Source organism: Oncorhynchus gorbuscha, linkage group LG19 (assembly GCF_021184085.1).
Source record: "Oncorhynchus gorbuscha isolate QuinsamMale2020 ecotype Even-year linkage group LG19, OgorEven_v1.0, whole genome shotgun sequence".
Classification (NCBI taxonomy): Eukaryota; Metazoa; Chordata; class Actinopteri; order Salmoniformes; family Salmonidae; genus Oncorhynchus; species Oncorhynchus gorbuscha.
Window position 1 is genome coordinate 3,433,926 of NC_060191.1, and position 23,997 is coordinate 3,457,922.

General features: G+C 46.0%; 1 protein-coding gene across 5 annotated transcripts in view; it reads right to left on the reverse strand.

The window, feature by feature from the left end:
• Window positions 1–2,881: 2,881 nt before the first annotated feature.
• LOC124006429 overlaps window positions 2,882–23,997 on the reverse strand; it is a 30,301-nt gene continuing 9,185 nt past the window's right edge. Inside the window, exons 2-11 of one of the 5 annotated variants that reach the window (XM_046316444.1) lie at window positions 15,062–15,377; window positions 14,576–14,659; window positions 14,374–14,465; window positions 13,017–13,090; window positions 12,675–12,720; window positions 12,302–12,437; window positions 12,028–12,191; window positions 11,475–11,566; window positions 11,030–11,146; window positions 2,882–2,938 (exon numbers count right to left, since the gene is read on the reverse strand). In XM_046316444.1, the coding sequence (XP_046172400.1) occupies window positions 11,033–11,146; window positions 11,475–11,566; window positions 12,028–12,191; window positions 12,302–12,437; window positions 12,675–12,720; window positions 13,017–13,090; window positions 14,374–14,465; window positions 14,576–14,659; window positions 15,062–15,377 (1,118 nt within the window). In that variant the 3' untranslated portion in view covers window positions 2,882–2,938; window positions 11,030–11,032. Of the gene's footprint in view, window positions 2,939–6,787; window positions 6,964–9,095; window positions 9,147–9,210; window positions 11,147–11,474; window positions 11,567–12,014; window positions 12,192–12,301; window positions 12,438–12,674; window positions 12,721–13,016; window positions 13,091–14,373; window positions 14,466–14,575; window positions 14,660–15,061; window positions 15,378–23,997 lie in introns of those variants that run through there. The other 4 variants (XM_046316443.1, XR_006833777.1, XM_046316441.1 and 1 more) reach the window with 4 other exon arrangements.

The following is a 23,997-nucleotide window of genomic DNA, read 5'->3' on the forward strand; positions in this document are numbered from 1 at the left end:
ATGTGATTGTTTACAAATCTAAGCAAGGTTTGAAATGATTATATTTTAGTCAAATGTTATCTGTTTGGGCTTCTTGCGGTCAATTTGCATCTACAAATGATTTGTGATTAGGTTCCACTGGTGGCTGAATCTAGTTGATGATCTCTGGTCTAAGTGATCTAGTTCAGTCCCTATTCCGCACCATCTGTGGTGTAGATCCCACTATATGCACTGGTAGAAATGTGCAAAACTCAATCCCTAAAGAACTGTACCATCTAATGCCATCTAATTAGGGGGATTGAAGGAAGATTGAATTTAGCTCACCAGATGGTGTGGAATATGGACCCAGCACGACTTCAGACCACTTTTGAAGTGTGAAAACTTCAGACAAACACTTATCTTGGTGTGGACTATCCCTTTAAATGTCCTCCATTCATCGTCTCTCTTTTGTGACCACTGATCTGAGAAGGACTGGATAAAGCTTTGTAGAATTCTATTCATAGGTTGCACCTCCGTCACGTCATGCCAAGCCGCCATCGGCGGTGACCTAAAGTGGTGATAAGCCCCGTCTAACTAACTACTGTTTCGTCTAACTACTGTTTAGTCTAAATTACAATATAGTGCCTGTGGAAATACGGTGACGTTGCTAAAGTAGTCAAATATGTAGGAAACAACTTTCCCAGCATGATCGTGTCGTCAAATTTACTTTAGACAGATGGCAACGTCATCATCTAGCAAAATTCTGCAAAAATAGCTCGCAAAGCTAACATTAGCTAGTTGCAATCAGATGGCCTCCCCTCAATTTAAGCTAGTTAGCTAATGTTATACTGCATTTAAAGTCTATCTGGTGACATCAAAATGATGACGAATTTCCTAATAATTATTTGCCTGTTTTTGAATGTCATCCTGGCCACTGAAATACACTTTCGATGAAATCTTCATCAGCGCTTATTGATGATGCATTGAGTAGAACGCTCAGTCGGGCATCAGTCCAAACGAACGTTAAAAACAATATTGTGACGAAACATGCAACCAATGCATTCAGCTTATCCAAACACTTTCAGATCAGCAGTCACTATGGGAAGATGTATAGCCTGGTAGCCAGGTCGGTTTCTGCTCTAGACCCAGACCTTGCCGCCAGGCTAACCGGTGAAGGGAGCCATGGTAGAGTATTGGAGCGTAGCCCCTGTAGTACCATAGTGAAATGTAGCTGTTTTCTGTGTTCTATTTGACCTTTCACCCCTATTGGTCTCTGTGTGTTTGACATGTTCCCACTACAATTAATAGTCAGTTTAAAAAGGATAACTATTTGACTGTATAAATATACATACATAATATATAGGTATATGAATATAGATGAATTTAACCGATAGATGGATAGATAACCAAGAGAAAACAGATGGTCAAACGTTACTATTGATAAGGTTGATCATGAATCAAATTGATAAGTGATCTGGCCTTTAATCCCCAACTCACCAGTCACTACTCTATAGTCATTATACACACAGACAGCTCCAGTGTTTTTGTCAATTATTGGAATCCAGTGGCTTCATCTTAGTGTGTGTTTGCATTGTGTTGATATCCTTCATATCTTCATCATAACCTGATGGTCTCATACCTTTAGACTGCATTTATTGTATAATGAATGCTTTGAGTGAATGCAGTGGGGTTGGGCTCAATATGGCAGTCAATTCAGGAAGTAAACTGAAATTCCAATTCGATGATTGAAATAGGGGCCTCCTATTTTGAATGACTTCTTAATGAATTGAAAAGGAGAAGCTATTTATGTTTTTTAAGCAGCTGATTTTAAATTCAAATCACTTCCTGAATCGGCAGCCTTCAATTCGAATTGAGCCCAACCCTTGAATGCAGAAGAATATCTATCTATATGACACATATCTATCTAAAGGACATTCTATCCAACAGTATATAAGTATAACTGGCATAGCAATGCTGTAACTTCAATCAGTCCACACCTCTTAAACCTCACTACCACATACTACTCAGTGGTTATATATCAATGCTTTGAGACGGACAGATAAACAGATAGATAAACACAGACAGATAGACAGACAGATAAACAAATAGATAAACAGACAGATAAACAGACAGATAAACAGACAGATAGACAGACAGATAAACAGATAGATAGACAGACAGATAAACAGACAGATAAACAGACAGATAGATAAAGACAGATAAACAAATAGATAAACACAGACAGATAGACAGACAGATAGACAGACAGATAAACAGACAGATAGACAGACAGATAGACAGACAGATAGACAGACAGATAGATAAAGACAGATAAACAGACAGATAGACAGACAGTTAAACAGACAGATAAACAGACAGATAGACAGATAAACAGACAGATAGACAGACAGATAAACAGACAGATAAACCGTCTGAGGGACTTGAGACCTGTCTCTTTCTACTCATCCCAGGGATGATCAACTCTAGTCTGGTTACTTTTCCTTTACCTCATAGATCAATTGGAATCTTTGATTCCCCAGATATTTAACTTGACTGGTTACCTGGGTGTTACTAAGTCTGACTTCAAGAATCAAATCAAATTTATTTATATAGCCCTTCGTACATCAGCTGATATCTCAAAGTGCTGTACAGAAACCCAGCCTAAAACCCCAAACAGCAAGCAATGCAGGTGTAGAAGCACGGTGGCTAGGAAAAACTCCCTAGAAAGGCCAAAACCTAGGAAGAAACCTAGAGAGGAACCAGGCTATGTGGGGTGGCCAGTCCTCTTCTGGCTGTGCCGGGTGGAGATTATAACAGAACATGGCCAAGATGTTCAAATGTTCATAAATGACCAGCATGGTCGAATAATAATAAGGCAGAACAGTTGAAACTGGAGCAGCAGCACAGTCAGGTGGACTGGGGACAGCAAGGAGTCATCAAGTCAGGTAGTCCTGGGGCACGGTCCTAGGGCTCAGGTCCTCTGAGAGAGAGAAAGAAAGAGAGAATTAGACAATTCAAAAGGCTACTGAGACCAGTAGACAATGTGGGTTTCCAGGGCCATAGTTGTATGTTCCTGACCAAGACTATCCAAGCTTTCAGATGAAGCAGTAAGCTACTCCCTGATGTACTGTATGTGTATGAAGACACCACGACAAAAATCCAGAAAATCAACATTGTATGATTTTTAAGTAATTAATTTGCATTTTATTGCATGACTTAAGTATTTGATACATCAGAAAAGCAGAACTTAATATTTGGTACAGAAACCTTTGTTTGCAATTACAGAGATCATATGTTTCCTGTAGTTCTTGACCAGGTTTGCACACACTGCAGCAGGGATTTTGGCCCACTCCTCCATACACACCTTCTCCAGATCCTTCAGGTTTTGGGGCTGTCGCTGGGCCCATCCAAAGATTTTCCATTGGGTTCAGGTCTGGAGACTGGCTAGGCCACTCCAGGACCTTGAGATGCTTCTTACGGAGCCACTCCTTAGTTGCCCTGGCTGTGTGTTTCGGGTCGTTGTCATACTGCAAGACCCAGCCACGACCCATCTTCAATGCTCTTACTGAGGGAAGGAGGTTGTTGGCCAAGATCTCACGATACATGGCCCCATCCATCCTCCCCTCAATACGGTGCAGTCGACCTGTCCCCATCGCAGAAAAGCATCCCCAAAGAATGATGTTTCCACCTCCATGCTTCACGGTTGGGATGGTGTTCTTGGGGTTGTACTCATCCTTTTTTTCCTCCAAACACGGCGAGTGGAGTTTAGACCAAAAAGCTCAATTTTTGTCTCATCAGACCACATGACCTTCTCCCATTCCTCCTCTGGATCATCCAGATGGTCATTGGCAAACTTCACACGGGCCTGGACATGCGCTGGCTTGAGCAGGGGGACCTTGCGTGTGCTGCAGGATTTTAATCCATGACGGAGTAGTGTGTTACTAATGGTTTTCTTTGAGACTGTGGTCCCAGCTCTCTTCAGGTCATTGACCAGGTCCTGCCGTGTAGTTCTGGGCTGATCCCTCACCTTCCTCATGATCATTGATGCACCACGAAGTGAGATCTTACACGGAGCCCCAGACCGAGGGTGATAGACAGTCATCTTGAACTTCTTCCATTTTCTAATAATTGCGCCAACAGTTGTTGCCTTCTCACCAAGCTGCTTGCCTATTGTCCTGTAGCCCATCCCAGCCTAGTGCAGGTCTACCATTTCAACCCTGATGTCCTTACACAGCTGTGGTCTTGGCCATTGTGGAGAGGTTGGATTGATTGAGTGTGTGGACAGGTGTCTTTTATACAGGTCACGAGTTCAAACAGGTGCAGTTAATACAGGTAATGAGTGGAGAACTGGAGGGCTTCTTAAAGAAAAACTAACAGGTCTGTGAGAGCTGGAATTCTTACTGGTTGGTAGGCGATCAAATACTTATGTCATGCAATAAAATGCAAATTAATTACTTAAAAATCATACAATGTGATTTTCTGGATTTTTGTTTTAGATTCCGTCTCTCACAGTTGAAGTGCACCTATGATACAATTTACAGACCTCTACATGCTTTGTAAGTAGGAAAACCTGCAAAATCGGCAGTGTCTCCCCACTGTATGTACCTTCCTTCTTTCCCTACCTGTCATGCTAACCCGTGTAAGGTCATCATTTTTAATACCGTAGTAACGATAGTGGTAGTAGAATAACGTTAAAGTAATAATGTTTATTACTATGTTTCTCTTCTGATTTGGTTGGTAGTTATTCTGTAGGCTTGGTAATGATGATGCATATGATGTACTTCTCAAAGGCTTCTGGTTTAAAGGAACTGTTTGTTTGCTGTTGTTGTTTTGTCACTTGCGGGTGACATGGCGCTTCTTGAAGAGTTCAGGTTACTTGAGGAATGAAGAATTGAATGGGAATATCGCTCTTTTGATTGGCCAGAAAAAATATAAAAGGTTACCATGCCAAAAAGCCTCTGTGGTGTAGCACAGGGTTAGTGTCCCTATGACAACCCTATGACAACAATAGATTGGAAACATTGTAACTTTGCACTTGCATTATACAGGCTACTTTACCAAATCTTCCAGCAAGTGCAATGGTATGGCACCTGCTAGTATGTCAACAACCTAACTAGCTAATCCAAATCGCTGCGTGTCTCAAGACAATGTGTCGCTCCAATAGATAGTTGTTTACCAAACAGTGGAGCCACTGTGTGTCATGGCCAGTCACACTACACCCCTGGTCTTCTAAAGGCTTTAGCTGGGTCACGGCAGCAAAACAAGCGAGACAACTACTTTCTTCGGCCACTAAATTGACATGAGTCGTTTTAGAGCTATCTATAATGTATTTTAATTACAGCTTGTAGTAAATTAGGCTGTATGAGGGAGGAGCTAGTTAGTGTCAGCAAGGCCCACCTTTCAATGTGCCCTGCCTAGATGCAGGTGAAGGGTAAACCGAACTTCAGGAAATACTCATGGTCTGTGACGGTAACAAGCTCAGTATGTTGATTTTCTAGTTATTTTTTTGTCTTTGATTCGGGTATATTTTCCATTGTGTGAGAGGATCCATGATAAATGCATTGATTTGTATGAAAAGCTGTACATTTATTGGACGTGGTGTTTATTGACCCTGGAGTCCATGAAAGGTGTATATATATACACCTCTGTTGTATTTGTCCCCTCACGTCTATCTCTCTATCTCTCTATCTGGGGTTTTGTGTGTGTGTGTGTAGCACAGGAGGTTGGTGGCACCTTAATTGGGGAGGATGGCTGGAGCGGAATGGTATCAAATACATTAAACACCTGTTTGATGCCATTCATTTAGCTCCGTTCCAGCCATTATTATGAGCCGTCCTCCCCTCAGCAGCCTCCGTGTGCGTGTGTGTGTGCGTGCGTGTGTGCGCGTGCGTGCGTGTGTGTGTGTGTACGAGCATGTGTCTGTGTGTGTAGCAGTGGGTTCTGTATCTCTCTGGTGTGATGTAGCCTGCCCCGCACCTCACTGTCCCTGTAGCGTCAGTCAGTGTCTGACTCCCGCATGTGCTTGTTTGTAAATACCCAATAAATAATCAACATAAACCAAACCTCAAAGTCTCATTCCTTCTCTATTCCCCTCAAACTCATGGCAGGACCTCAAAGCCACTTCCACTGTGTTTTGTCATTGTTCCCTTCTAATGAGGGACTGATTTAGACCTGGGACCTGGGTGAGTGCAATTCATTATCAGGTAGAAGAGAAAAGCAGCAGCAACTCTCACCTCGTTGGGTGAGAGTTGAATAACCCTGCTCTATTCCATCAAGCTATGGCGAATGCTTGCCTAGAAAGTATGTGGTACCTCGATATTAAAGCCATTCCAATCCAAGAGCTTAGTGTATGTTTTCATCTGACCTAGCCACTTCTGTCAGAGCAGTGAAGGGGAGTGCATGAGGGAAGATCGAGGGAAGGACTTACTCTCTGAAATGAGAAACTATCCATGTTTGAATACATTAAATGATTTCCTCGTTAAAATACCCACAGACCTGAGAGGGAGGGATTGGCTAGGCAGCTTTAGCTCACACATGCAGTGGAGGCTGGTGGGAGGAGCTATAGGCGGATAGGTTCATTGTAATGGCTGGAATGGAATTGATGGAAAGGAGTGGTTGCCATATGTTTGTTTAGTACCGCCCCATTAATTCCATTCCAGCCATTAAAATACGCCCATCCTCCTATAGGTCCTCCCACCAGCCTCCATCTACACATAGCCCATATAATCACATACAGATCAGTGATTTTCTGAAGGAGGAGAGAAGGGCCTCAGGCTCAGTTCTGCCTGTCTGTCCTCTTGAGGTCACGTCCTCAGATGAGGGTGGTGATGGAGGAAAACGTTGTATCACCTGGTCATTGGAGTCATTCAGCTTTACACCACCAGATGGTGCTGTATATCACATTTCCATGTTGGTTATTTAGCAGTCGCTCCATTCCGTGGAATGAATATCCCACCAGTTATGCAGCGTCTCCATAAGGCTGGAGGAGCAGCGATATTCATGGGCCTGTGATAGTATGAAGGGTTGAGTGGTTGAGAATATAACAAGTCCACAATGCTTTGTAAACAAAAACGCCATTTTATTGTTATTGATAATAAGGTCAATGTTTGAAATTACATTCTGTCAGATGAACTCTGTGGTATTTTCTCCAAAGACAGGTTATAAGCAGCAATTTCAATTGTACAACAAAGGGCTGGATTCTCACCGCATCGCAGAAGTATTATGGGAGATCTGCGTTATTATGCTCCATTTAAATTGAAAGGCAAAGTTTGTGGAGACTGCAGTCACCATAAATGACCTCTACACTTTAATGTGATCTTCACCATAAATGACCTCTACACTTTAATATGATCTTCACCATAAATGACCTCTACACTTTAATGTGATCTTCACCATAAATGACCTCTACACTTTAATGTGATCTTCACCATAAATGACCTCTACACTTTAATATGTTCACCATAAATGACCTCTACACTTTAATATGATCTTCACCATAAATGACCTCTACACTTTAATATGATCTTCACCATAAATGACCTCTACACTTTAATGTGATCTTCACCATAAATGACCTCTACACTTTAATGTGATCTTCAAATGACCATAAATGACCTCTACAAATTTAATGTGATCTTCACCATAAATGACCTCTACACTTTAATATGATCTTCACCATTAATTTAATGATCTTCACCATAAATGACCTCTACACTTTAATGTGATCTTCACCATAAATGACCTCTACACTTTAATATGATCTTCACCATAAATGACCTCTACACTTTAATATGATCTTCACCATAAATGACCTCTACACTTTAATATGATCTTCACCATAAATGACCTCTACACTTTAATGTGATCTTCACCATAAATGACCTCTACACTTTAATGTGATCTTCACCATAAATGACCTCTACACTTTAATATGATCTTCACCATAAATGACCTCTACACTTTAATGTGATCTTCACCATAAATGACCTAAATATGACTTCTCTACACTTTAATATGATCTTCACCATAAATGACCTCTACACTTTAATATGATCTTCACCATAAATGACCTCTACACTTTAATGTGATCTTCACCATAAATGACCTCTACACTTTAATATGATCTTCACCATAAATGACCTCTACACTTTAATATGATCTTCACCATAAATGACCTTTTTAATATGATCTTCACCATAAATGACCTCTACACTTTAATATGATCTTCACCATAAATCTTCACCATAAATGACCTCTACACTTTAATGTGATCTTCACCATAAATGACCTCTACACTTTAATGTGATCTTCAAAATGACCTCTACACTTTAATATGATCTTCACCATAAATGACCTCTACACTTTAATGATCTTCACCATAAATGACCTCTACACTTTAATGTGATCTTCACCATAAATGACCTCTACACTTTAATGTGATCTTCACCATAAATGACCTCTACACTTTAATGTGATCTTCACCATAAATTCTAATTTAATGATCTTCACCATAAATGACCTCTACACTCTTCACCATAAATGACACTTTAATGTGATCTTCACCATAAATGACCTCTACACTTTAATGTGATCTTCACCATAAATGACCTCTACACTTTAATATGATCTTCACCATAAATGACCTCTATTTAATGTGATCTTCACCATAAATGACCTCTACACTTTAATGTGATCTTCACCATAAATGACCTCTACACTTTAATGTGATCTTCACCATAAATGACCTCTACACTTTAATGTGATCTTCACCATAAATGACCTCTACACTTTAATATGATCTTCACCATAAATGACCTCTACACTTTAATATGATCTTCACCATAAATGACCTCTACACTTTAATATGATCTTCACCATAAATGACCTCTACACTTTAATATGATCTTCACCATAAATGACCTCTACACTTTAATGTGATCTTCACCATAAATGACCTCTACACTTTAATATGATCTTCACACTTTAATAAATAAATGACCTCTACACTTTAATATGATCTTCACCATAAATGACCTCTACACTTTAATGTGATCTTCACCATAAATGACCTCTACACTTTAATATGATCTTCACCATAAATGACCTCTACACTTTAATATGATCTTCACCATAAATGACTTCACCATAAATGACCTCTACACTTTAATATGATCTTCACCATAAATGACCTCTACACTTTAATGATGATCTTCACCATAAATGAAACTTTAATGATCTTCACTAAATGACCTTTTTAATGTGATCTTCACCATAAATGACCTCTACACTTTAATGTGATCTTCACCATAAATGACCTCTACACTTTAATGTGATCTTCACCATAAATGACCTCTACACTTTAATGTGATCTTCACCATAAATGACCTCTACACTTTAATGTGATCTTCACCATAAATGACCTCTACACTTTAATGTGATCTTCACCATAAATGACCTCTACACTTTAATGTGATCTTCACCATAAATGACCTCTACACTTTAATGTGATCTTCACCATAAATGACCTCTACACTTTAATGTGATCTTCACCATAAATGACCTCTACACTTTAATGTGATCTTCACCATAAATGACCTCTACACTTTAATGTGATCTTCACCATAAATGACCTCTACACTTTAATGTGATCTTCCGCGATACGGATTGAATCCAGCCCAAAGTTACATTTCATGCAAACTACATAAATAACCCTTCACTATATTGATGAGGCAAATACACAGGTCAACTATAAAACATTCAACTTAGTGTTCAAAGTCAAACTAGAAACTGCACCAAAGAGAACTGTACAAATGAACGATTACAAATCTCAGATTAAATTCATTTTCCTGATTGTCTGACCAAATAAAAAATAACATTCCATCAGTCAGAAAAAGTATACAGGCGAAGAAAAGTCATATACAATCATAGCAATATTTAACATGGGTCAGTTATGTTTAACACTTTGTAGCAAAATGAAGGCCTTTGACTATTAACTTTAACGCTTAGATATTATCTATCAATTATGCAACTGATTTATTACATTACTTAGGTCAATGTTACTGCATTATCATTGGTACAATATAACGATCTTGAAATGATCATATTCACTAAGGCAATAAAAACTACTTGGTTTGATACATAGAAGGGTCTCTAGCTGGTACTGGTAGTGATATTAAAGTTATTGTACTGAAATCCTTACAGGACGTATTGCTTTTGGAGATTGAACTCACTTAGGCGTCAGTTTATTTACAACATGGCACTTTTACATTAAAGGCCCGATTCAATACGTAGAGCTGAAGGGAACATTAAAGGCAATGTTCCCACGTTAGTGGAGACTGAATTCACGGAAAAACATAGTGCGGCAAACAACAGGGTTGTCCAGGTTGGAAGGTTTGGCCCGGGGGGCCTTTACTTGGCTCATCACGCTCTAGCGACACCTTGTGGCAGGCCAGGCACCTGCAAGCTGACAGTCGTCAGTTGGCCGGTGTTTCCTCCAATACATTCCGGGTTAAGTAAGCAGGTGTTAAGAAGCGTGGCTTGGATCACGCTTTGGAGGACGCATGACCCGACCTTCGCCTGTCCGAGCCCATTGGGTAGTTACAGCGATGAGACAAGATCGTAATTGGATATCACAAAAAAGGGGGTAAAAAATGTTATTGTCATGGTCATTTCAGATTGAGCCGACATGCAGCGTTTACCGTGAATCTAGTCTGCGAGAACACGGGAACATTTTCTTTACATTTAAATCAAGCTACAACGCGGATCTTTCACAATACAAATTTAATCCAGCCTTAAGACTCTATGGTCTCCATCCATCCCTTCTGCCCTCTCTGACTATTAAATCAGACTGTCACTGGTCTGCTGACTGTCTGACAATCATTCTCAATGGTACAGTAAACAACTACACCCTCATTCCTCTCAGAAACAAAGCCCAAAATCATCTTTATAACAAATCATTTCAGGGAAGTGTTTTCCCCCCAACACTAGTGCAAAGTTAGCTGAACTGAGCTACTTGGAAGAAGAGATACTGAGCTGAGATTCCCCCCCTCCTTCCTTCCTTGTCCTCTCTCACCAATCATGTCTGCCGCAGCTTCAGGAGTATGTTGATCAGTCGCTCCTTCCGGACCTCCCTCCAGCCCTCCTCTTCCTCCTCCACCTGTTTTTTCTCCTCTTGTCTGTTCTCAGTGAGCTGTGGTGGGGGTAGATGCGACATCAGGAGTTAGTTATAAGAATTAGTGAGGAGAACACTCAGAGGGGAGCACTCAGGGGAGAACACTCAGGGGAGAACACTCAGGGGAGAACACTCAGGGGAGAACACTCAGGGGAGAGCACTCAGGGGAGAGCACTCAGGGGAGAACACTCAGGGGAGAACACTCAGGGAGAACACTCAGGGGAGAACACTCAGGGGAGAACACTCAGGGGAGAACACTCAGGGGAGAACACTCAGAGGAGAACACTCAGAGGAGTACACTCAGGGGAGAACACTCAGGGTAGAACACTCAGAGGGGGGCACTCACATGGGGCGTGGTGCTGAGGAGGTTATGGGGGCACTGGGGATCACGAAGGGGCTCACTAGTCCACACAACCTTCTTCACCGCCATTTGTTGACCTAAAGGGAGGGGAAAGAACCTTAGTGCCCATGGATGGTATTTTGTGTGTGTGTGTGGTGTGGAAATATATATATATATACAGTAGATGCCCTTAAAATTCCCTTATGAGTGTCTGTTCTTTGCTGGAGACTGTTTGATGGAAATACATTTTGGTTGATAGTTTATGGGGAAAGCTGAACCTAGCTGGATGTTCTTGGCCGGCAGTGAAGAGATGACAGAAATGGGAAAGCACTTATTTCTGTGGTTGGAAAACTGCTGTGTGTGTAATGCTGAATATGATATGGCTCAATAAATACTGTAAAACAGAGAGCTAAACTGAGCACTGAGATGAACACACACACATCTATGTCCATGTAAACATACACTCAGTACAATACTAGTGTAAATGAACACATTTAAAATAAAGCACACACACACACCTACAAAAACTTAAACTAACACACACACTTGCTTCATGGACCTGACATGATGTGGCTGTTGTTGTCTCCAGTAGCTATATAGCTGGAAACTCCTCCTCCATCTTTCTTTCGTTCCCCCTCTCTCCCCCTCCTCAGGCGTATCTGTCTGTCTCTGACCCTCTCCCAGTTCCTCAAAAGGAACACGCGGTGCTTCAGGATGAACACCCTGACAATCAAACAAATACATAAATAAGATCATTATTTTGAGAAATGCACACAAACTACTAGTCTGTACGTCCATGTGTATTGACATGGCGGGTTGTCTTCTGTCTTTACCTGTCACTGGTGGTCATAGGCTCCATGTCCAGGTAGGGAAACATCTTCCTACTGGGACTGGAACACTCCTCCTGGGGAGAGGGAGGGAGGGACACCCCTGTCTGGTGACTGGACAGGCTCTTCTCTTTTGGTTGGTCTGGGAGGAAAACAAAGACAGACAGAGAGAAAATGAGGCATGGACCCCTCCACACAGACTGAACACTTTCAACGTGTCACTGCAACAGTGGGATGTCCCCCCCCCCCAACCAAGTAGGGTGATAAGTCATGTTGAAGTCAAGTATTGATGTACACACTACAGTATAAACGTTGTGTACGGTATGCACCGCATGCAAATACAGGACTTTAGGGTACTCTGTGACATTAGGGTACTCACAGGATGAGATCTCTCTGGTCAGAGGAACATCTGGCTCTTTGTGGAGCTGGAACACACAGAGATATGGTCATTCAAGTGAGTGAGTTTATTCTGTGTGTGTGTGTTTGTGCATTGTGTATAGTGTGTGTGTGTGTGTTTTGTGCATTGTGTATAGTGTGTGTGTGTGTGTGTGTGTGTTTGTGCATTGTGTATAGTGTGTGTTGTGTGTGTTTGTGCATTGTGTATAGTGTGTGTGTGTGTGTGTGTGTCTGTTTGTGCATTGTGTATAGTGTGTGTGTGTGTGTTTGTGCATTGTGTATAGTGTGTGTGTTTTGTGCATTGTGTATAGTGTGTGCTACACACCTGGTTGTGCCTGAAGAGCCACATGACGTCAAAGGGCAACTGAAAGTCAATACGTCTCATTCTTAAGTACTTCCCTGTGAGAGATGGGGGGTGTTAAAAACCTGACACACACAATCTCTCTCTCTCACACACACACACACACACACACACACACACACACACACACACACACACACACACACACACACACACACACACACACACACACACACACACACACACACACACACACACACACACACACACACACACACACACACACACACACACACACACACACACACACACACACACACTTCTTTCTGTTAGGTGACCTAAACTGGGATATGCTTAACACCCCAACAGTCCTACAATCTAAGCTAGATGCCCTCAATCTCACACAAATGATAAAGGAACCCACCAGGTACAACCCTAAATCCAAAAACATGGGTACCCTCATCTTGCCCTCCTAATACACCTCTGCTGTTTTCAATCAGGATCGCAGCGATAACTGCCTCATTGCCTGCATCCGCTATGGGTCCACAGTCAAACGACCACCCCTCATCACTGTCAAACGCTCCCTAAAACACTTCTGCAAGCAGGCCTTTCTAATCGACCTGGCCCGGGTATCCTGGAAGGATATTGACCTCATCCCGTCAGTAGAGAATGCCTGGTTGTTCTTTAGAAGTCATTTCCTCACCATCTTAAATAAACATGCCCCTTTCAAAAACTGTAGAACTAAGAACAGATAAAGCCCTTGGTTCACTCCAGACCTGACTGCCCTTGACCAGTACAAAAACATCCTGTGGCGGCCTGTACTAGATTTGAATAGTCTCCGCGATATGCAACTTTTCAGGGAAGTCAAAAAACCAATACACGCAGTCAGTTAGGAAAGCAAAGGCTAGATTTTTCCAACAGAAATTTGCATCCTGTAGCTCTAAGTGCAAAACGTTCTGGGACACTGTAAAGTCCATGGAGAATAAGAGCACCTCCTCCCAGCTGCCCACTGCACTGAGGCTAGGCAACACTGTCACCACTGATACTTTTTTTGCTCTTTTGCACACCAGTATTTCTACTTGCACATCATCATCTGCATATCTATCACACCAGTGTTAATTTGCAAAATTGTAATTACTTCACTACTATGGCCTATTTATTGCCTTACCTCCTCACGCCATTTGCACACACTGTATATATAATTTATTTATATTGTGTTATTGACTGTATGTTTGTTTATGTGTAACTCTGTGTTGTTGTCTGTGTTGCACTGCTTTGCTTTATCTTGGCCAGGTCTCAGTTGTAAATGAGAACTTGTTCTCAACTGGCCTACCTGGTTAAATAAAGGTGAAATAATTTAAAAATAAATAAACTCACTCACCAACATGTATGGGAGCAGGCAGGAGGCTGTAGTCTTGTTGTCCTGGTGTATATTCCAGTCTCTCTCTGTTCAGCTGGTTCTGAGAGGAGGGACTGGGGAAGAGACACATTTACACAATTAAATTAATAGAATACACACCTTTTGTGAAATCAATTCTGAGTATGTGAAGTTAGTTTGTATGAACAGGTGCATGATAACTCACTCTGTAGTTTTGTAGTCATCTGAGTAGAGCCCCGCTCTCTGAAACCTCTTCCTAGGCAGCTGGTCAGCTCCCTTATCTGATTGGCTGGCCGGGGTTAGGGATGGTGTTTGGGTTAGCTCTGATTGGCCTGTGCATATGGAGGGGGGTGTGGGTGACTGGCTCACCTTCACCAGAACTAAGAGGAAGGAATAAAGTGAGAGAGCGAGAGATAGGATAGAGAGAAAGAAAAAGAGAGAGAAAGGGCACTGGCTTAGCACACAGTGCTGTCAACCATGTGTTAATATACGTTGTCTGTGTGAAGTATTAAGTCTTCAGGGCACATCTAGCAGCTAGTTGCAGGGTATGTAAAATAGCATGCCTTTTCTAGACTTTCTCAGTAACGCTTTGATCGCTGTGGGAGTGAAATGTTGTTGCGTTAAACTTTGCGACCATCTGCGAGGGCACTCACTGGGTCAGTTGGGATAAGGGTGAGTTCTGACGGTTTACCTTTGGAGACAGGATGGATGCTCAACCTCCTCTTTCTCAATGTGCCTCCTCTTCCGTCTTCTCCTCCTCTGGCTCTGAATCACAGCTTCAATCACCTCTTGTACTGAATCTCCTCCTCCTCTTCCTCTGTTTCTGTCTCTGTTCTGGTCGTCCGTCTCAGTTGGAGGGTTTGGTTGGCTTGTAGGAGAGAGGAAGGGGGAGACCAAAGGGGAGGCTAGAGGGTTCTTCCTGGGTCGTCCAGGCCCTCTCTTAGCCCCAAAACGTTGACTGGTTCTCAGCCACTTCAGTTGCCTTCTGCTCAGGTCATAGTGTGGGTCTTGAGTCCAGAGAGAAGTCAGTGGCGCAAGGACAGGGAGCGAGAGAGAGAGATGAGAGAGAGGTGGGAGACAGAGGGAGGAGAAAGGGAATGATTGGGAAATAAAGAGAGGGGAAGAAGAGAGAGAGAGGTGTATATGTATCAGTAACTGAAACAGCAGCAGATGGGGTGACTCTACACTTCCTTTGCACTGCTGCCTGGTATTCCCCTCAAATCATATACTCCCCTTCTGGGAATCACAACAAGCAGAGTCAAGCACGCACGCACACACACACACACACACACACCAGAGGAGGCTGGTGGAATGAGCTTTAGGAGGACGGGCTCATTGTAGTGGCTGGAATAGAATCATTGGAACAGAGTCAATCTTTCCATGTATTTGATGTGTTTGGTACCATTCCACTGATTCCATTCCAGGCATTACAAAGAGCCCGTCCACCTATATCTCCTCCCACAAGCCCCCTCTGGTGTATACACACACACACAGGCAAACACCACACACACAAATCATACATTAGAATGTGTGTGCTGGGCTGTGTGTGTGTGTTCTCAGTCACATATGTGTCTGGTTAGATGATGTGCAACTCTCTACCTCCCTCACTATCCTCCCTCACTATCAGTCCCCCGCCATCCTACTATCCATCACTTCTCCTCAAGTATCTCCTTTCTTCCCATATTTCCAAAATTCCCCAACACTAACACTGACTGAGCAGACTTTCCTTCTAGGGTTTTTCCACCCAGGCAGTGTACAGGACAGTATGTTGACCAGCCAGCCAGGCAGTGTACAGTATAGTATGTTGGCCAGCCAGCCATCCAGGCAGTGTACAGTACAGTATAGTATGACCAGCCAGCCAGGCAGTGTACAGTATAGTATGTTGGCCAGCCAGCCAGGCAGTGTACAGTATAGTATGTTGGCCAGCCAGCCATCCAGCCAGTGTACAGTACAGTATGTTGACCAGGCAGCCAGGCAGTGTACAGTATAGTATGTTGGCCAGCCAGCCAGGCAGTGTACAGTACAGTATGTTGACCAGGCAGCCAGGCAGTGTACAGTATAGTATGTTGGCCAGCCAGCCAGCCAGGCAGTCCAGCCAGTGTACAGTACAGTATGTTGACCAGCCAGCCAGGCAGTGTACAGTATAGTATGTTGGCCAGCCAGCCATCCAGCCAGTGTACAGTACAGTATGTTGACCAGGCAGCCAGGCAGTGTACAGTATAGTATGTTGGCCAGCCAGCCAGGCAGTGTACAGTACAGTATCTTGACCAGCCAGGCAGGCAGTGTACAGTATAGTATGTTGACTAGCCAGCCAGGCAGTGTACAGTATAGTATGTTGACCAGCCAGCCAGCCAGTCAGGCAGTGTACAGTATAGTATGTTGACTAGCCAGCCAGGCAGTGTACAGTACAGTATGTTGACCAGGCAGCCAGGCAGTGTACAGTACAGTATGTTGGCCAGCCAGCCAGCCAGTGTACAGTATAGTATGTTGGCCAGCCAGCCATCCAGCCAGTGTACAGTACAGTATGTTGACCAGGCAGCCAGGCAGTGTACAGTACAGTATGTTGACCAGGCAGCCAGGCAGTGTACAGTACAGTATGTTGACCAGCCAGCCAGCCAGTGTACAGTATAGTATGTTGGCCAGCCAGCCATCCAGCCAGTGTACAGTACAGTATGTTGACCAGGCAGCCAGGCAGTGTACAGTATAGTATGTTGGCCAGCCAGCCAGGCAGTGTACAGTACAGTATCTTGACCAGCCAGGCAGGCAGTGTACAGTATAGTATGTTGACTAGCCAGCCAGGCAGTGTACAGTATAGTATGTTGACCAGCCAGCCAGCCAGTCAGGCCAGTGTACAGTATAGTATGTTGACTAGCCAGCCAGGCAGTGTACAGTACAGTATGTTGACCAGGCAGCCAGGCAGTGTACAGTACAGTATGTTGGCCAGCCAGCCAGGCAGTGTACAGTACAGTATGTTGACCAGCCAGCCAGGCAGTATACAGTACAGTATGTTGACCAGCCAGCCAGGCAGTGTACAGTACAGTATGTTGACCAGCCAGCCAGTGTACAGTACAGTATGTTGACCAGCCAGCCAGGCAGTGTACAGTATAGCATGTTGGCCAGCCAGGCAGTGTACAGTACAGTATGTTGACCAGCCAGCCAGCCATCCAGCCAGCGTACAGTACAGTATGTTGACCAGCCAGCCAGCCAGGCAGTGTACAGTACAGTATGTTGACCAGCCAGCCAGCCAGCCAGGCAGTGTACAGTACAGCATGTTGACCAGCCAGCCAGCCAGGCAGTGTACAGTACAGTATGTTGGCCAGCCAGCCTGGCAGTGTACAGTATAGTATGTTGACCAGCCAGGCAGTGTACAGTATAGTATGTTGGCCAGCCAGCCAGCCAGGCAGTGTACAGTACAGTATGTTGGCCAGCCAGCCAGCCAGGCAGTGTACAGAACAGTATGTTGTGGCCATGTTGACCAGCCAGCCAGCCAGCCAGCCAGGCAGTGTATAGTACAGTATGTTGGCCAGCCAGCCAGCCAGGCAGTGTACAGTATAGTATGTTGGCCAGCCAGCCAGCCAGGCAGTGTACAGTATAGTATGTTGACCAGCCAGCCAGGCAGTATACAGTACAGTATGTTGAGCAGCCAGCCAGGCAGTGTACAGTACAGTATGTTGGCCAGCCAGCCAGGCAGTGTACAGTATAGTATGTTGGCCAGCCAGGCAGTGTACAGTATAGTATGTTGACCAGCCAGCCAGGCAGTATACAGTACAGTATGTTGACCAGCCAGCCAGGCAGTGTACAGTATGTTGGCCAGCCAGCCAGGCAGTGTACAGTACAGTATGTTGACCAGCCAGCCAGGCAGGCAGTGTACAGTATAGTATGTTGACCAGCCAGCCAGGCAGTGTACAGTACAGTATGTTGACCAGCCCAGCCAGCCAGCCAGCCAGCAGTGTACAGTACAGTATGTTGACCAGCCAGCCAGCCAGCCAGCCAGCCAGGCAGTGCAGTACAGTGTTGACCAGCCACAGTACAGCAGTGTACAGTACAGTATGTTGACCAGCCAGCCAGGCCTGTACAGTACAGTATGTTGGCCAGCCAGCCAGGCAGTGTACAGTACAGTATGTTGACCAGCCAGCCAGGCAGTGTACAGTACAGTATGTTGGCCAGCCAGCCAGCCAGCCAGCCAGGCAGTGTACAGTACAGTATGTTGGCCAGCCAGCCAGGCAGTGTACAGTATAGTATGTTGGCCAGCCAGCCAGCCAGGCAGTGTACAGTACAGCATGTTGACCAGCCAGCCAGCCAGGCAGTGTACAGTATAGTATGTTGGCCAGCTAGGCAGTGTACAGTATAGTATGTTGACCAGCCAGCCAGGCAGTGTACAGTACAGTATGTTGACCAGCCAGCCAGCCAGGCAGTGTACCAGTGTAGCAGTACAGTATGTTGACCAGCCAGCCAGGCAGTGTACAGTACAGTATGTTGACCCCAGCCAGCCAGCCAGCCAGCCAGCCAGGCAGTGTACAGTACCAGTATGTTGGCCAGCAGTGTACAGTACAGTATGTTGGCCAGCCAGCCAGCCAGGCAGTGTACAGTATAGTATGTTGGCCAGCCAGCCAGCCAGGCAGTGTACAGTACAGCATGTTGACCAGCCAGCCAGCCAGGCAGTGTACAGTATAGTATGTTGGCCAGCCAGCCAGCCAGGCAGTGTACAGTACAGTATGTTGACCAGCCAGCCAGGCAGTGTACAGTACAGTATGTTGACCAGCCAGCCAGCCAGCCAGCCAGTGTACAGTACAGTATGTTGACCAGCCAGCCAGGCAGTGTACAGTACAGTATGTTGACCAGCCAGCCAGGCAGTGTACAGTACAGTATGTTGACCAGCCAGGCAGGCAGTGTACAGTATAGTATGTTGACCAGCCAGCCAGGCAGTGTACAGTACAGTATGTTGACCAGCCAGCCAGCCAGCCAGCCATCCAGCCAGTGTACAGTACAGTATGTTGACCAGCCAGCCAGGCAGTGTACAGTACAGTATGTTGGCCAGCCAGCCAGGCAGTGTACAGTATAGTATGTTGGCCAGCCAGCCAGCCAGGCAGTGTACAGTACAGCATGTTGACCAGCCAGCCAGCCAGGCAGTGTACAGTATAGTATGTTGACCAGCCAGCCAGGCAGTGTACAGTACAGTATGTTGACCAGCCAGCCAGCCAGTGTACAGTACAGTATGTTGACCAGCCAGCCAGCCAGCCAGGCAGTGTACAGTACAGTATGTTGACCAGCCAGCCAGGCAGTGTACAGTACAGTATGTTGGCCAGCCAGCCAGGCAGTGTACAGTACAGTATGTTGACAAGCCAGGCAGGCAGTGTACAGTATAGTATGTTGACCAGCCAGCCAGGCAGTGTACAGTACAGTATGTTGACCAGCCAGCCAGCCAGCCAGCCAGCCAGTGTACAGTACAGTATGTTGACCAGCCAGCCAGGCAGTGTACAGTACAGTATGTTGACCAGCCAGCCAGGCCTTGTACAGTACATTATGTTGGCCAGCCAGCCAGGCAGTGTACAGTACAGTATGTTGACCAGCCAGCCAGGCAGTGTACAGTACAGTATGTTGGCCAGCCAGCCAGCCAGCCAGCCAGGCAGTGTACAGTACAGTATGTTGGCCAGCCAGCCAGCCAGGCAGTGTACAGTATAGTATGTTGGCCAGCCAGCCAGCCAGGCAGTGTACAGTACAGCATGTTGACCAGCCAGCCAGCCAGGCAGTGTACAGTATAGTATGTTGGCCAGCCAGCCAGCCAGGCAGTGTACAGTACAGTATGTTGACAAGCCAGCCAGGCAGTGTACAGTACAGTATGTTGACCAGCCAGCCAGGCAGTGTACAGTACAGTATGTTGACCAGCCAGGCAGGCAGTGTACAGTATAGTATGTTGACCAGCCAGCCAGGCAGTGTACAGTACAGTATGTTGACCAGCCAGCCAGCCAGCCATCCAGCCAGTGTACAGTACAGTATGTTGACCAGCCAGCCAGGCAGTGTACAGTACAGTATGTTGGCCAGCCAGCCAGCCAGGCAGTGTACAGTATAGTATGTTGGCCAGCCAGCCAGCCAGCCAGGCAGTGTACAGTACAGCATGTTGACCAGCCAGCCAGCCAGGCAGTGTACAGTATAGTATGTTGACCAGCCAGCCAGGCAGTGTACAGTACAGTATGTTGACCAGCCAGCCAGCCAGTGTACAGTACAGTATGTTGACCAGCCAGCCAGCCAGCCAGGCAGTGTACAGTACAGTATGTTGACCAGCCAGCCAGGCAGTGTACAGTACAGTATGTTGACCAGCCAGCCAGGCAGTGTACAGTACAGTATGTTGGCCAGCCAGCCAGGCAGTGTACAGTACAGTATGTTGACAAGCCAGGCAGGCAGTGTACAGTATAGTATGTTGACCAGCCAGCCAGGCAGTGTACAGTACAGTATGTTGACCAGCCAGCCAGCCAGCCATCCAGCCAGTGTACAGTACAGTATGTTGACCAGCCAGCCAGCCAGGCAGTGTACAGTACAGTATGTTGCCCAGCCAGCCAGGCAGTGTAAAGTACAGCATGTTGACCAGCCAGCCAGGCAGTGTACAGTACAGCATGTTGACCAGCCAGCCAGCCAGGCAGTGTACAGTATAGTATGTTGACCAGCCAGCCAGGCAGTGTACAGTACAGTATGTTGACCAGCCAGCCAGCCAGTGTACAGTACAGTATGTTGACCAGCCAGCCAGCCAGGCAGTGTACAGTACAGTATGTTGACCAGCCAGCCAGGCAGTGTACAGTACAGTATGTTGACCAGCCAGCCAGGCAGTGTACAGTACAGTATGTTGGCCAGCCAGCCAGGCAGTGTACAGTACAGTATGTTGACAAGCCAGGCAGGCAGTGTACAGTATAGTATGTTGACCAGCCAGCCAGGCAGTGTACAGTACAGTATGTTGACCAGCCAGCCAGCCAGCCAGCCATCCAGCCAGTGTACAGTACAGTATGTTGACCAGCCAGCCAGCCAGGCAGTGTACAGTACAGTATGTTGCCCAGCCAGCCAGCCAGGCAGTGTAAAGTACAGCATGTTGACCAGCCAGCCAGCCAGGCAATGTACAGTATAGTATGTTGACCAGCCAGCCAGGCAGTGTACAGTATAGTATGTTGGCCAGCCAGCCAGCCAGGCAGTGTACAGTATAGTATGTTGACCAGCCAGCCAGGCAGTGTACAGTACAGTATGTTGACCAGCCAGCCAGGCAGTGTACAGTACAGTATGTTGGCCAGCCAGCCAGCCAGGCAGTGTACAGTATAGTATGTTGACCAGCCAGCCAGGCAGTATACAGTACAGTATGTTGACCAGCCAGCCAGGCAGTGTACAGTACAGTATGTTGGCCAGCCAGCCAGGCAGTGTACAGTACAGTATGTTGACCAGCCAGCCAGGCAGTGTACAGTACAGTATGTTGACCAGCCAGCCAGCCAGCCAGCCAGCCAGCCAGCCAGCCAGCCAGCCAGCGTACAGTATAGTATGTTGACCAGCCAGGCAGGCAGTGTACAGTATGTTGGCCATGCAGGCAGCCAGACAGACAGTGTACAGTACATTGTTGACCATGCAGGCAGCCAGCCAGACAGTGTACAGTATATGTTGACCAGCCAGCAGGCAGCCAGCCAGACAGTGTACAGTACATTGTTGCCATGCAGGCAGCCAGCCAGACAGTGTACAGTATGTATGGACCATGCAGGCAGCCAGACAGACAGTGTACAGTACATTGTTGACCATGCAGGCAGCCAGCCAGACAGTGTACAGTATATGTTGGCCATGCAGGCAGCCAGCCAGACAGTGTACAGTACAGTATGTTGGCCATGCAGGCAGCCAGACAGACAGTGTACAGTACAGTATGTTGACCAGCAGGCAGCCAGCCAGACAGTGTACAGTACATTGTTGCCATGCAGGCAGCCAGCCAGACAGTGTACAGTACAGTTGGCCATGCAGCCAGCCAGACAGTGTACAGTATGTTGGCCATGCAGGCAGCCAGACCAGACAGTGTACAGTACATTGGCCATGCAGGCAGCCAGCCAGACAGTGTACAGTACATATGTTGCCATGCAGGCAGCCAGACAGACAGTGTACAGTACATTGGCCATGCAGGCAGCCAGACAGACAGTGTACAGTACATTGGCCATGCAGGCAGCCAGCCAGACAGTGTACAGTATGTTGGCCATGCAGGCAGCCAGACAGACAGTGTACAGTACAGTATGTTGCCATGCAGGCAGCCAGACAGACAGTGTACAGTACATTGGCCATGCAGGCAGCCAGACAGACAGTGTACAGTACATTGGCCATGCAGGCAGCCAGACAGACAGTGTACAGTACATTGGCCATGCAGGCAGCCAGACAGACAGTGTACAGTATGTTGGTTGGCCAGCCAGCCAGGCAGTATGCAGGCAGCCAGACAGACAGTGTACAGTACATTGGCCATGCAGGCAGCCAGCCAGACAGTGTACAGTATGTTGGCCAGCCAGGCAGTGCAGGCAGGCAGACAGACAGTGTACAGTACATTGTTGCCATGCAGGCAGCCAGCCAGACAGTGTACAGTATGTTGGCCATGCAGGCAGCCAGACAGACAGTGTACAGTACATTGGCCATGCAGGCAGCCAGCCAGACAGTGTACAGTATGTTGGCCATGCAGGCAGCCAGCCAGACAGTGTACAGTATGTTGGCCATGCAGGCAGCCAGACAGACAGTGTACAGTACATTGGCCATGCAGGCAGCCAGCCAGACAGTGTACAGTACATTGTTGCCATGCAGGCAGCCAGACAGACAGTGTACAGTACATTGGCCATGCAGGCAGCCAGACAGACAGTGTACAGTACATTGGCCAGCCAGCAGGCAGCCAGACAGACAGTGTACAGTACAGTTGGCCATGCAGGCAGCCAGACAGACAGTGTACAGTACATTGGCCATGCAGGCAGCCAGCCAGACAGTGTACAGTATGTTGGCCATGCAGGCAGCCAGACAGACAGTGTACAGTACATTGGCCATGCAGGCAGCCAGCCAGACAGTGTACAGTATGTTGGCCATGCAGGCAGCCAGACAGACAGTGTACAGTACATTGGCCATGCAGGCAGCCAGCCAGACAGTGTACAGTATATTGGCCATGCAGGCAGCCAGCCAGACAGTGTACAGTACATTGGCCATGCAGCCAGCCAGACAGACAGTGTACAGTACATTGGCCATGCAGGCAGCCAGCCAGACAGTGTACAGTACATTGGCCATGCAGGCAGCCAGCCAGACAGTGTACAGTACATTAGCCATGCAGCCAGCCAGACAGTGTACAGTATGTTGGCCATGCATGCAGCCAGACAGACAGTGTACAGTACATTGGCCATGCAGGCAGCCAGACAGACAGTGTACAGTACATTGGCCATGCAGGCAGCCAGCCAGACAGTGTACAGTACATTGGCCATGCAGGCAGCCAGACAGACAGTGTACAGTACATTGGCCATGCAGGCAGCCAGCCAGACAGTGTACAGTACATTGGCCATGCAGGCAGCCAGCCAGACAGTGTACAGTACATTGGCCATGCAGCCAGCCAGACAGTGTACAGTATGTTGGCCATGCAGGCAGCCAGACAGACAG